The sequence below is a fragment of the Oncorhynchus mykiss genome, chromosome 14, assembly GCF_057628025.1.
Source record: "Oncorhynchus mykiss isolate SJ-2025 chromosome 14, ASM5762802v1, whole genome shotgun sequence".
Classification (NCBI taxonomy): Eukaryota; Metazoa; Chordata; class Actinopteri; order Salmoniformes; family Salmonidae; genus Oncorhynchus; species Oncorhynchus mykiss.
This window is the reverse complement of record NC_143035.1, coordinates 35,275,732-35,288,626: the sequence shown is the minus strand read 5'-3', so window position 1 is coordinate 35,288,626 and position 12,895 is coordinate 35,275,732. Positions and strand designations below refer to the sequence as shown.

General features: G+C 44.3%; 1 protein-coding gene across 6 annotated transcripts in view; it reads left to right on the top strand.

Annotated features, from left to right (window-relative positions):
• Positions 1–12,895, top strand: part of LOC110489216 (proton-coupled amino acid transporter 1) — a 46,351-nt gene that overhangs the window by 18,515 nt on the left and 14,941 nt on the right. For all 6 annotated transcript variants that reach the window (XM_036943402.2, XM_036943405.2, XM_036943403.2 and 3 more), the window contains 3 exons: positions 2,888–3,106; positions 6,368–6,466; positions 6,637–6,803. In XM_036943402.2, coding sequence (XP_036799297.1) covers positions 2,888–3,106; positions 6,368–6,466; positions 6,637–6,803 — 485 coding nt within the window. The remainder of the gene's footprint in view (positions 1–2,887; positions 3,107–6,367; positions 6,467–6,636; positions 6,804–12,895) is intronic.

Below are 12,895 nucleotides of genomic sequence, written 5' to 3'. Positions count from 1 at the left end.
CTAGAAACCATTATACACAGGCAGTTAGAAAAGCCAAGGCTAGCTTTTTCAAGCAGAAATTTGCTTCTTGCTACACTAACTCAAAAAAGTTCTGGGACACTGTAAAGTCCATGGAGAATAAGAACACCTCCTCCCAGCTGCCCACTGCACTGAAGATAGGAAACACTGTCACCACTGATAAATCCACCATAATTGAACATTTCAATAAGCATTTTTCTACTGCTGGCCATGCTTTCCACCTGGCTACTCCTACCCCTGTCAACAGCACTGCACCCCCAACAGCAACTCGCCCAAGCCTTCCCCATTTCTCCTTCTCCCAAATCCATTCAGCTGATGTTCTGAAAGAGCTGCAAAATCTGGACGCCTACAAATCGGCCGGGCTAGACAATCTGGACCCTTTCTTTCTAAAATTATCTGCCGAAATTGTTGCCACCCCTATTACTAGCCTGTTCAACCTCTCTTTCGTGTCGTCTGAGATTCCCAAAGATTGGAAAGCAGCTGCGGTCATCCCCCTCTTCAAAGGGGGGGACACTCTTGACCCAAACTGCTACAGACCTATATCTATCCTACCATGCCTTTCTAAGGTCTTCGAAAGCCAAGTCAACAAACAGATTACCGACCATTTTGAATCTCACCATACCTTCTCTGCTATGCAATCTGGTTTCAGAGCTGGTCATGGGTGCACCTCAGCCACGCTCAAGGTCCTAAACGATATCTTAACCGCCATCGATAAGAAACATTACTGTGCAGCCGTATTCATTGATCTGGCCAAGGCTTTCGACTCTGTCAATCACCACATCCTCATCGGCAGACTCAACAGCCTTGGTTTCTCAAATCATTGCCTCGCCTGGTTCACCAACTACTTCTCTGATAGAGTTCAGTGTGTCAAATCGGAGGGTCTGTTGTCCGGACCTCTGGCAGTCTCTATGGGGGTGCCACAGGGTTCAATTCTTGGACCGACTCTCTTCTCTGTATACATCAATGAGGTCGCTCTTGCTGCTGGTGAGTCTCTGATCCACCTCTACGCAGACGACACCATTCTGTATACTTCCGTCCCTTCTTTGGACACTGTGTTAACAACCCTCCAGGCAAGCTTCAATGCCATACAACTCTCCTTCCGTGGCCTCCAATTGCTCTTAAATACAAGTAAAACTAAATGCATGCTCTTCAACCGATCGCTACCTGCACCTACCCGCCTGTCCAACATCACTACTCTGGACGGCTCTGACTTAGAATACGTGGACAACTACAAATACTTAGGTGTCTGGTTAGACTGTAAACTCTCCTTCCAGACCCATATCAAACATCTCCAATCCAAAGTTAAATCTAGAATTGGCTTCCTATTTCGCAACAAAGCATCCTTCACTCATGCTGCCAAACATACCCTTGTAAAACTGACCATCCTACCAATCCTCGACTTTGGCGATGTAATTTACAAAATAGCCTCCAATACCCTACTCAACAAATTGGATGCAGTCTATCACAGTGCAATCCGTTTTGTCACCAAAGCCCCATATACTACCCACCATTGCGACCTGTACGCTCTCGTTGGCTGGCCCTCGCTTCATACTCGTCGCCAAACCCACTGGCTCCATGTCATCTACAAGACCCTGCTAGGTAAAGTTCCCCCTTATCTCAGCTCGCTGGTCACCATAGCATCTCCCACCTGTAGCACACGCTCCAGCAGGTATATCTCTCTAGTCACCCCCAAAACCAATTCTTTCTTTGGCCGCCTCTCTTTCCAGTTCTCTGCTGCCAATGACTGGAACGAACTACAAAAATCTCTGAAACTGGAAACACTTATCTCCCTCACTAGCTTTAAGCACCAACTGTCAGAGCAGCTCACAGATTACTGCACCTGTACATAGCCCACCTATAATTTAGCCCTATCAACTACCTCTTTCCCAACTGTATTTCATTTATTTATTTATTTTGCTCCTTTGCACCCCATTATTTTTATTTCTACTTTGCACATTCTTCCATTGCAAAACTACCATTCCAGTGTTTTACTTGCTATATTGTATTTACCTTGCCACCAAGGCCTTTTTTGCCTTTACCTCCCTTCTCACCTCATTTGCTCACATTGTATATAGACTTGTTTATACTTTATTATTGACTGTATGTTTGTTTTACTCCATGTGTAACTCTGTGTTGTTGTATCTGTCGAACTGCTTTGCTTTATCTTGGCCAGGTCGCAATTGTAAATGAGAACTTGTTCTCAACTTGCCTACCTGGTTAAATAAAGGTAAAATAAAATAAATAAATAAAATCACTGGAGTGGACAAGATACCAGCAGTGTGGATGTTATCATCACTGGAGTGGACAAGATACCAGCAGTGTGGATGTTATCATCACTGGAGTGGACAAGATACCAGCAGTGTGGATGTTATCATCACTGTGTGGAGAGGACACGATACCAGCAGTTTGGATGTTATCATCACTGGAGTGGACAAGATACCAGCAGTTTAGATGTTATCATCACTGTGTGGAGAGGACACGATACCAGCAGTTTGGATGTTATCATCACTGGAGTGGACAAGATACCAGCAGTACCAGCAGTGTGGATGTTATCATCACTGTGTGGAGAGGACACGATACCAGCATTTTGGATGTTATTATCACTCCTATATAGGTACCAGCAATGTGGATGTTATCATCACTGCCTGGAGTGATCTTCTCCTCATGCTGTTATTCAGCTATACTATACCCTCTGTCCGGCCCTCTGTCCGGCCCTCTGTCCGGCCCTCTGTCCGGTCCTGTCATCACAGTTGCTTGAGCTTTGCTGGGAAGGGTAATGTGAAGAAAATGCTAGATACAATTTAGGTTGCCACGATAGTGTGAAAAGGATACCCTAACTGGTGTTTGTTGTTTTGTGGCTTTCTTTAAGGTGGTGGAAGCTTCTAACGGGACAACCATGAACTGCCACAACAACCAGACGGCTATCACCGTCCCCAGCTTTGACTCCCGTCTCTACATGTTGTGTTTCCTGCCAGCTGTTATACTCTTGGTGTTCACCCGCAACCTGAAGTACCTGGCCCCCCTCTCTCTGGTTGCCAACCTGGCCATGTGTACTAGCCTGGTCCTCATCTACTTCTTCTGCTTCACGGTACGTACTGCAGGACTGTCTTCTGCTTCACGGTACGCACTGCAGGACTGTCTTCTGCTTCACGGTACGTACTGCAGGACTGTCTTCTGCTTCACGGTAGGTACTGCAGGACTGTCTTCTGCTTCACGGTACGTACTGCAGGACTGTCTTCTGCTTCACGGTACGTACTGCAGGACTGTCTTCTGCTTCACGGTACGTACTGCAGGACTGTCTTCTGCTTCACGGTACGTACTGCAGGACTGTCTTCTGCTTCACGGTACGTACTGCAGGACTGTCTTCTGCTTCACGGTACGTACTGCAGGACTGTCTTCTGCTTCACGGTACGTACTGCAGGACTGTCTTCTGCTTCACGGTACGTACTGCAGGACTGTCTTCTGCTTCACGGTACGTACTGCAGGACTGTCTTCTGCTTCACGGTACGTACTGCAGGACTGTCTTCTGCTTCACGGTAGGTACTGCAGGACTGTCTTCTGCTTCATGGTACGTACTGCAGGACTGTCTTCTGCTTCACGGTACGTACTGCAGGACTGTCTTCTGCTTCACGGTACGCACTGCAGGACTGTCTTCTGCTTTACGGTACGTAGTGCAGGACTGTCTTCTGCTTCACGGTACGTACTGCAGGACTGTTTTCTGCTTCACGGTACATACTGTCTTCTTGGGGAGGGACTAACATGATGCTTAAGTACTCTGAAGTGTTACATTTCTAACTCAAAACAGCAGTACAGAATTTCATCAACATCTTTGTTTTCGTTAATAAAATAAAAACATTCTTTCAAAATGTTGATGTTTATTTAGTTATGAATCCATAACGAATTACTATTGGAATAAATGTCAGTGAATTAAAGAAATATTGGAACAAAGTAGTCTAATGAAGGTAAAACAAATGGTTGCTTACTGGAAAATATGCTTTTAAACACACATGGTCACGTTGTACAGCGCCATTATGGCTATTAGCAGGGCTATATATTGGCCTTCATGGGCGGCGCACAATTGGCTCAGAGCTTCTCTCCCTCAAACAGAAATACATGTTTTGGCCTTTATTCAGATTTCAATCGCTCTTTCGTTTTTTTTTTTTTTTCTTCAAACAAAATAACCTCAAATATCGTTATATATTATTAAGTTGATGACACCGTCATATAGCGGCACCTACATAAAGCTGAGTGACTCACTCATTCATGACTTTGGATCAAAATAAATAAGTACTAACATTCTTTCTGATAGTCTTTAATAAAGAAATGTTTTGGTTATCCTGACCTGGACACCATGTACAGTATTATAATAGCCCATTATGGGCTATTAGCAGGACAATAAACCTTTACCAACACCTCTCTGTATTTTGATACTTTGTGGATGGGACTCCAGAGTGGATGGGGGCTCCCACAGTGCAAAATGTGTTGCTACAGATGCAGGTTCGATACCCGTGTCGGCCGCCACCGGGAAACCCACGAGGAGGCTTTTGGTTTTAATTTAGAATCCTTCAATCGTCTATAATCTGTAATCTGTCTGTAATTATTGGCGAAGTGTCGTCATATTTTTCGATGTAGTGTAGGCCTATCGTAGGCGACATGAGTCTCACTCATGTTGAGTAATGTGCTGTTAAAAGTGGTGTAGGTGTTATTTATTTAAGAGCATATTGAAGTTCGAAGCAATAGAATTTGAAGCAAAAGCCTACAACTTTTAGCATCGTTTTGCGCTGCTCTGAGACAAGAATGGGGACTGGTCTTGATAAATCAATTAGAATTTTATTTTCACTTAATCTCTGTTTGAGTATTGGTTAGACTAGAATCAAAAAAATGTTACGCTCTTAATGTAATCTTTATTCAACTAGGCAAGTCAGTTCAGAACAAATTCTTATTTACAAGGACAGTCTACTCTGTCCTACCCATCCGGGAATTGAATCCCGGTCTCCCGCATGCCCTGCACGCACAAGGGGATTCTTTAGTTAAATAGCACAGCACAGTACTGTGCTGCCGATCGGCAGGTTGTACAGCGCCATATTTTCCATTCTATCTTAACGGAAACCCAGAGTTTTTTTTTTTATGGAATAGAAATATGATAATATTAATCAAATGAATTATGCAAGTACCAATCAAAAGTTTTGACACACCTATTCATTCCAGGATCTTTCTTTATTTTGACTATTTCCTACATTGTAGAATAATAACGAAGACATCACAACTATGAAATAACACATATGGAATCAATCACAAATTCTTATTGACAAGGACCGCCTACTCCGTCCTCCATGTCTGTGAATTGAACCCCCGGTCTCCCGCGTTCCCGCATTTTCTAGTACAGCCATTATTGAAGGTACTTGAGGTCAAGGAGAAAGTCTGGAGATGGCCTGCTCTCTCTTATGTGAGGAATTAGGCACTTTCCCATGTTTACTACAGTGTGTATTGTAGGCTATGTTTACTTGCCAGACTGCACAGTAGCCTAATAAACAAATGCTAGCCCTAACACTTTGTAGTTAGTCTAGCAGCAGCTATCTAAACTTATAGTAATCAAGGTCTACCGACCGGGGCCCTCATTGATCATCAGATATATTAAAAACTGCAAAAATGTGTCTCCACCCTACGGCAAAATGTGTAGAATTGCAAGAAATTTGCTGTAAAATTGCACATTTTTCTCTCCGTCAATGGCAAAATGAGTAGAATTGCACCAACAAAATGTTGGTTCGGGCCCCTAAAAGGCTAGGGTTGTCTCTGACCACATGTGGGAGGTATGGATGTAGGTGCAGACCTGTGAGCTACTTCATGATAAGTTCCCATTCTTTTAACGCAAAAGACATTCAGAATGGTGAGAAAGAAAAATGCATGCCGAGGGCAAATGGAGAGTAACTGACAAAATACTTGAGTAAATGAGGGATACAAAGTATATTGAAAGCAGACGCTTCCACACGGGTGCGTTTCCGGCTGAAAGACACAACGTTGCAGTTTTATAGCTAATTTCCTATAATAAAAATAAATAAATATACAACAAAAAAAACTATAGCAGTAGGGGGCCCTCTGCCGTGGGGCTGTGTGCTTTGCCAGGGTTACCACCGCATCAACAAAACATCAAATGATGGAATTTTGTGTGAAATAATGGTGTCACATCCCTCCAACAGAGTCCTAGACACTTGTAGAATCTACGCCAAGGCGCATTGAAGCTCTTCTGGAGAGCCCTATTATGTGAACTGCTAATTATGTTAACTGTTATGCATTTTTTTTCGATTGCCTGACTGTTTGTATCCTTTTTTTTCTCCCCTGTGATTTCCAGAACATACCAAATCGTATCAGCCTGCCGAAGGTGGGTCATGCCAAAGACTATCCTCTCTTCTTTGGAACGGCCATCTTTGCTTTCGAGGGGATAGGAGTGGTAACGTATTACTGTTCATGTTCAACATATGCCGCAAAAATATTACTGTGTACATGTTAACATTACATGTTATTACAACATACTACTACAGTTAGAACGGTGTAGTTTCATAGGTATAATGGCAACTTAAGGTGAAGTGTCACCTAACGTTGTTCCTCTCCACGTCTCAGGTCCTGCCCCTGGAGAACAAGATGCAGAAGCCTCAGAGTTTCAATATGGTTCTATATCTGGGAATGGGCATCGTCACCTTCCTCTATATCAGCTTGGGGACCATAGGGTACATCACCTTTGGAGAGGCCATAGGGGGAAGTATCACCCTTAACTTACCCAACTGCTGGTGAGTTCTTCTTACAATGTCCTGAAGAGATGGTGCTGTATAGAATCACATAGATACTGATGAGATGGTGCTCTATAGAATCACATAGATACTGAAGAGATGGTGCTGTATAGAATCACATAGATACTGATGAGATGGTGCTGTATAGAATCACATAGATACTGAAGAGATGGTGCTGTATAGAATCACATAGATACTGATGAGATGGTGCTCTATAGAATCACATAGATACTGAAGAGATGGTGCTGTATAGAATCACATAGATACTGATGAGATGGTGCTGTATAGAATCACATAGATACTGAAGTGATGGTGCTGTATAGAATCACATAGATACTGATGAGATGGTGCTGTATAGAATCACATAGATACTGAAGAGATGGTGCTGTATAGAATCACATAGATACTGAAGAGATGGTGCTGTATAGAATCACATAGATACTGATGAGATGGTGCTCTATAGAATCACATAGATACTGAAGAGATGGTGCTGTATAGAATCACATAGATACTGATGAGATGGTAATGTATAGAATCACAAAGCACCATTATGTACCACTGGTAATAATTGTATTCATCGATAGGTTTTGGTAATTTTTAGATTGCCTGAAGAATGTGTTATCTCGCAGATTTAGGAATGGTGTCTTATTTAGGAGAGAAAATAACACATATTTCACCAAGATAGGATCCTCTCTCTCTCTCTCTCTCTCTCTCTCTCTCTCTCTCTCTGCTGTGGCCCTAGATAGGATCCTCTCTCTCTCTCTCTCTCTCTCTCTCTGCTGTGGCCCTAAATAGGATCCCCTCTCTCTCTCTGCTGTGGCCCTAAATAGGATCCCCTCTCTCTCTCTGCTGTGGCCCTAGATAGGATCCCCTCTCTCTCTCTGCTGTGGCCCTAGATAGGATCCCCTCTCTCTCTCTGCTGTGGCCCTAGATAGGATCCCCTCTCTCTCTCTGCTGTGGCCCTAGATAGGATCCCCTCTCTCTCTCTGCTGTGGCCCTAGATAGGATCCTCTCTCTCTCTCTGCTGTGGCCCTAGATAGGATCCTCTCTCTTTCTCTGCTGTGGCCCTAGATAGGATCCTCTCTCTCTCTCTGCTGTGGCCCTAGATAGGATCCTCTCTCTCTCTCTCTGCTGTTGCCCTAAATAGGATCCTCTCTCTCTCTCTCTGCTGTTGCCCTAAATAGGATCCCCTCTCTCTCTGCTGTGGCCCTAAATAGTATCCTCTCTCTCTCTGCTGTGGCCCTAAATAGTATCCTCTCTCTCTCTCTCTCTGCTGTGGCCCTAAATAGGATCCTCTCTCTCTCTCTCTCTCTCTCTCTCTGCTGTGGCCCTAGATAGGATCCTCGCTCTCTCTCTGCTGTTGCCCTAAATAGGATCCTCTCTCTCTCTCTGCTGTTGCCCTAAATAGGATCCTCTCTCTCTCTCTCTGCTGTTGCCCTAAATATGATCCTCTCTCTCTCTCTGCTGTGGCCCTAAATAGAATCCTCTCTCTCTCTCTGCTGTTGCCCTAAATAGAATCCTCTCTCTCTCTCTGCTGTGGCCCTAAGTCCAAGTTTAGAATGTTTGTGTGGTTGTTTGCTTGTTTTGTCGTCATAACCTGCTCATTTAGATGCACAGTCGGGTAGAGGCAGAGGGAACCGGTCACAGTCGGGTAGAGGCAGAGGGAACCGGTCACAGTCGGGTAGAGGCAGAGGGAACCGGTCACAGTCGGGTAGAGGCAGAGGGAACCGGTCACAGTCGGGTAGAGGCGGAGGGAACCGGTCACAGTCGGGTAGAGGCGGAGGGAACCGGTCACAGTCGGTCGGGTAGAGGCGGCGGGAACCGGTCACAGTCGGTCGGGTAGAGGCGGAGGGAACCGGTCACAGTCGGTCGGGTAGAGGGGGGGGGAACCGGTCACAGTCGGTCGGGTAGAGGCGGGGGGATTCGGTCACAGTCGGTCGGGTAGAGGCGGGGGGAACCGGTCGGGTAGAGGCGGGGGGAACCGGTCGGGTAGAGGCGGGGGGAACCGGTCACAGTCGGTCGGGTAGAGGCGGGGGGAACCGGTCACAGTCGGTCGGGTAGAGGCGGGGGGAACCGGTCGGGTAGAGGCGGGGGGAACCGGTCGGGTAGAGGCGGGGGGAACCGGTCACAGTCGGTCGGGTAGAGGCGGGGGGAACCGGTCACAGTCGGTCGGGTAGAGACGGGGGGAACCGGTCACAGTCGGTCGGGTAGAGGCGGGGGGAACCGGTCGGGTAGAGGCGGGGGGAACCGGTCACAGTCGGTCGGGTAGAGGCGGGGGGAACCGATTGAATAAGTCAGAGGGAGGTAGCATGATAGAGACCAGTGAGGAGGCGTGGCTCACGACCAAGTCCACTGTGCTCTCGGAGCTGCTCTCAGCTGTCAATAGGGCCAGCATTGCAGGATAGGATAGGGGCCAAACACCTACACACTCCCCACACAAACACACTGACCGCCTGGCTCAAATGACATGAAGATATGCCAACGACCACTCTGCTTCATCCACCTGGACATCTAGACCTGGATACCTTCTGTTCTGACCATCTATAGACCTGGACACCTTCTGTTCTGACCATCTATAGACCTGGATACCTTCTGTTCTGACCATCTATAGACCTGGACACCTTCTGTTCTGACCATCTATAGACCTGGACACCTTCTGTTCTGACCATCTATAGACCTGGACACCTTCTGTTCTGACCATCTATAGACCTGGACACCTTCTGTTCTGACCATCTATAGACCTGGACACCTTCTGTTCTGACCATCTATAGACCTGGATACCTTCTGTTCTGACCATCTATAGACCTGGACACCTTCTGTTCTGACCATCTATAGACCTGGACACCTTCTGTTCTGACCATCTATAGACCTGGACACCTTCTGTTCTGACCATCTATAGACCTGGACACCTTCTGTTCTGACCATCTATAGACCTGGATACCTTCTGTTCTGACCATCTATAGACCTGGACACCTTCTGTTTTGACCATCTATAGACCTGGACACCTTCTGTTCTGACCATCTATAGACCTGGATACCTTCTGTTCTGGCCATCTATAGACCTGGACACCTTCTGTTCTGACCATCTATAGACCTGGACACCTTCTGTTTTGACCATCTATAGACCTGGACACCTTCTGTTCTGACCATCTATAGACTGATTGACCTGATGTTGATGGATACATTCTGTCTATCTATAGACCTGGACACCACCTGTTCTGACTATATATAGACTGATGTTGATGTACACCTTCTGTTCTGTCTATAGACTGATGGGAGACTCTCTTTACCTTGTCATGATGTAAAGCAAGACTCAATGTTCTGGGAAAACAATGCGAGAGAGAGAAACAATGAGAGTTTCGGTACCTTTTTCTGACCCCTGTTTTTCAGTGAGCTGACTGATCAGTGGAATTGATTGGATGTTAAATAGATCTAGCCAGGTCAGCAGGTTATGAGCCTGTAGGAAAGTGGCAGACGATGATGAGCCGTTTATTTAGCCTCATGCAAACCACACATGATAGGAAAATAGCTGCAGCATTCGTTTCCTCAATCACTGACTTGTGGCCATTCATATCACACTATATTAGTGTTATTCAGGGGTTCACTCATATCACACTACATTAGTGTTAATCAGGGGTTCATTCATATCAGACTACATTAGTGTTAATCAGGGGTTCATTCATATCACATCACATCAGTGTTATTCAGGGGTTCATTCATATCACATCAGTGTTAATCAGGGGTTCATTCCTATCAGACTACATTAGTGTTAATCGGGTTCACTCCCAACTCGAGTTGCAGCGGTCAGAAATGCATAGTGTTGTAACCACCGTCTGTTTTGTCGGTCTGCGTGATGTATCATTGACAAAATGCTGTGGGTGTTAACTATCACTAAAGGTGGTTCCTCATTTTAAAGCCCAGTCTGACTTGCTGAGAGCTTGCTGTTTTTAATGCTCCTTTGAAACACTAGAGGGCGTCTTTGAGCACATCTACGCCCGTCTCGTCTTTGTGATCATTCTTTTATTAAGGAAAACACAAAGGTGTTGAACAAGTACTGTTTGGCTCTTTCTATTGGACACATGGTATATATATAGTATATATATATCATGACCTATTGTCAGGTTGTTTCTGATTATTATGTGGATTATAATAAATTAACTTGTTTGTTGAGGGTTGATGCATTTTCGTCAGGGCAAATCAGGGTTGTTATATTGAGTTATAAATGTCTAACTTTATTCTTGTCTGGTGAACTGTTGTCATCTGGTGGTCTGATTTTTTTAATTTAGTTCAAGCATTTTAGTTACATAAAAATAAGTAACTACGGGATCCTTGAATAATTAAACAATAAATTAACAGCAACATGTTGGCTAAAGCAATTGTAATCACAAATGCATGCGGACGTTTTTTTAAAATCTTGTTTTGTTACAATTCTTATTCGCCAATGCCCGTCACGTGATCGGGTCCTTCTCTCAGGCATCGCAGCTCCGATCTAGGCGTGAAGACAGACGGGATGGAATGGTGCACGTTCCTATTCCAAGGCGCATAATTGAAGACGTTGGAAGAACTGTCCACGTTTTACTTTTTGTCTGGCAACAAGATGAGTAGGGGCCTAATGAACAGCAAAAGCACTAGCCTACGAATGTCAATCTACTATCCCTCCATAGTACAACAGTTGACCTATTCTATTGGTCAAATTGTTCTTCTGTGCGAGAAATAAATATTCCAAACATACTCTGGGACAGTTGTGTTGTGGGAGGCGATAGATCCCAAATTAATACAACTGTACATAAAAAAGATTTTAAAAAAACGTTTTGAAAGCAATCAGGCTGATGCAACAGATCACAACGTTTAGCTTAAAATGTTAATAAACCATGAGGCTATTTCTTCACATTATAAGAGCAGCAATACACACACTGCAGTAGGCTTTAAGCACAAATGGTTTTAAATGCAATTAGAGGGGGGAAAACACCGTTCTCTAAAGTGCAAATGAGAGCCCTTACATATGACAGGGATGAACATATCATTCAGACATGTAGGGAGGGAAGATCTAAACATGCCACAACGATCATGTGTTAATATGGGTTGTTAATATGGGTTGTTAATATGGGTTGTTAATATGGGAACGAACAGTGACTCAATATGTCAACAGAATCAAGCCTTTTTTAGATATTAATAAATAATCCTACATTATATTTGTCAAATATGTATTGTGTGTGTGTGTGCGCGTGCTTGCGTAATTAAGTGTCATTAAAGTTTGGCCCTGATGCCCTGGCAGATTGGGCACCTCTTGAAGGGCAAATGGCCTTGCCCTGAAATTCCAGACCTGGTTATACCTAAAACATATATTTCAAGTCCCCCCCCCAAAAAATATATAAATCAACTCAGCAAGTCTATTGTCCTGCTGACATCAAGGGTGGATGGCGTCTCTTTGTATTCCAATTATGGGTTAGGCTGCAGAATGATTTACACCTGGCCCGCAGATGAGGCCTCGCCAGCGGTGAACTCTACAGCATGTTTCAGACAACCCAGGTGAATGTGCCTGTACGTCATGTTGCTACGGTAAAACATTTTGATGGCTATAATTTTCACCTGACACGATAACTTCAGCCTACTATTTAATACTTGCGTTTATATGTTGGCATGCATAGCCTTTATTAAACACATACTGGGTTTTTGAATGGTGTGGTAGACATTACACTGAATCATACAGTATTATGTGGTCATACAGTATTATGTGGTAGACATTACACTGAATCATACAGTATTATGTGGTAGACATGGCACTGAATCATACAGTATTATGTGGTAGACATTACACTGAATCATACAGTATTATGTGGTAGACATTACACTGAATCATACAGTATTATGTGGTCATACAGTATTATGTGGTAGACATGGCACTGAATCATACAGTATTATGTGGTAGACATTACACTGAATCATACAGTATTATGTGGTAGACATTACACTGAATCATACAGTATTATGTGGTAGACATGGCACTGAATCATACAGTATTATGTGGTCATACAGTATTATGTGGTAGACATTACACTGAATCATACAGTATTATGTGGTAGACATTACACT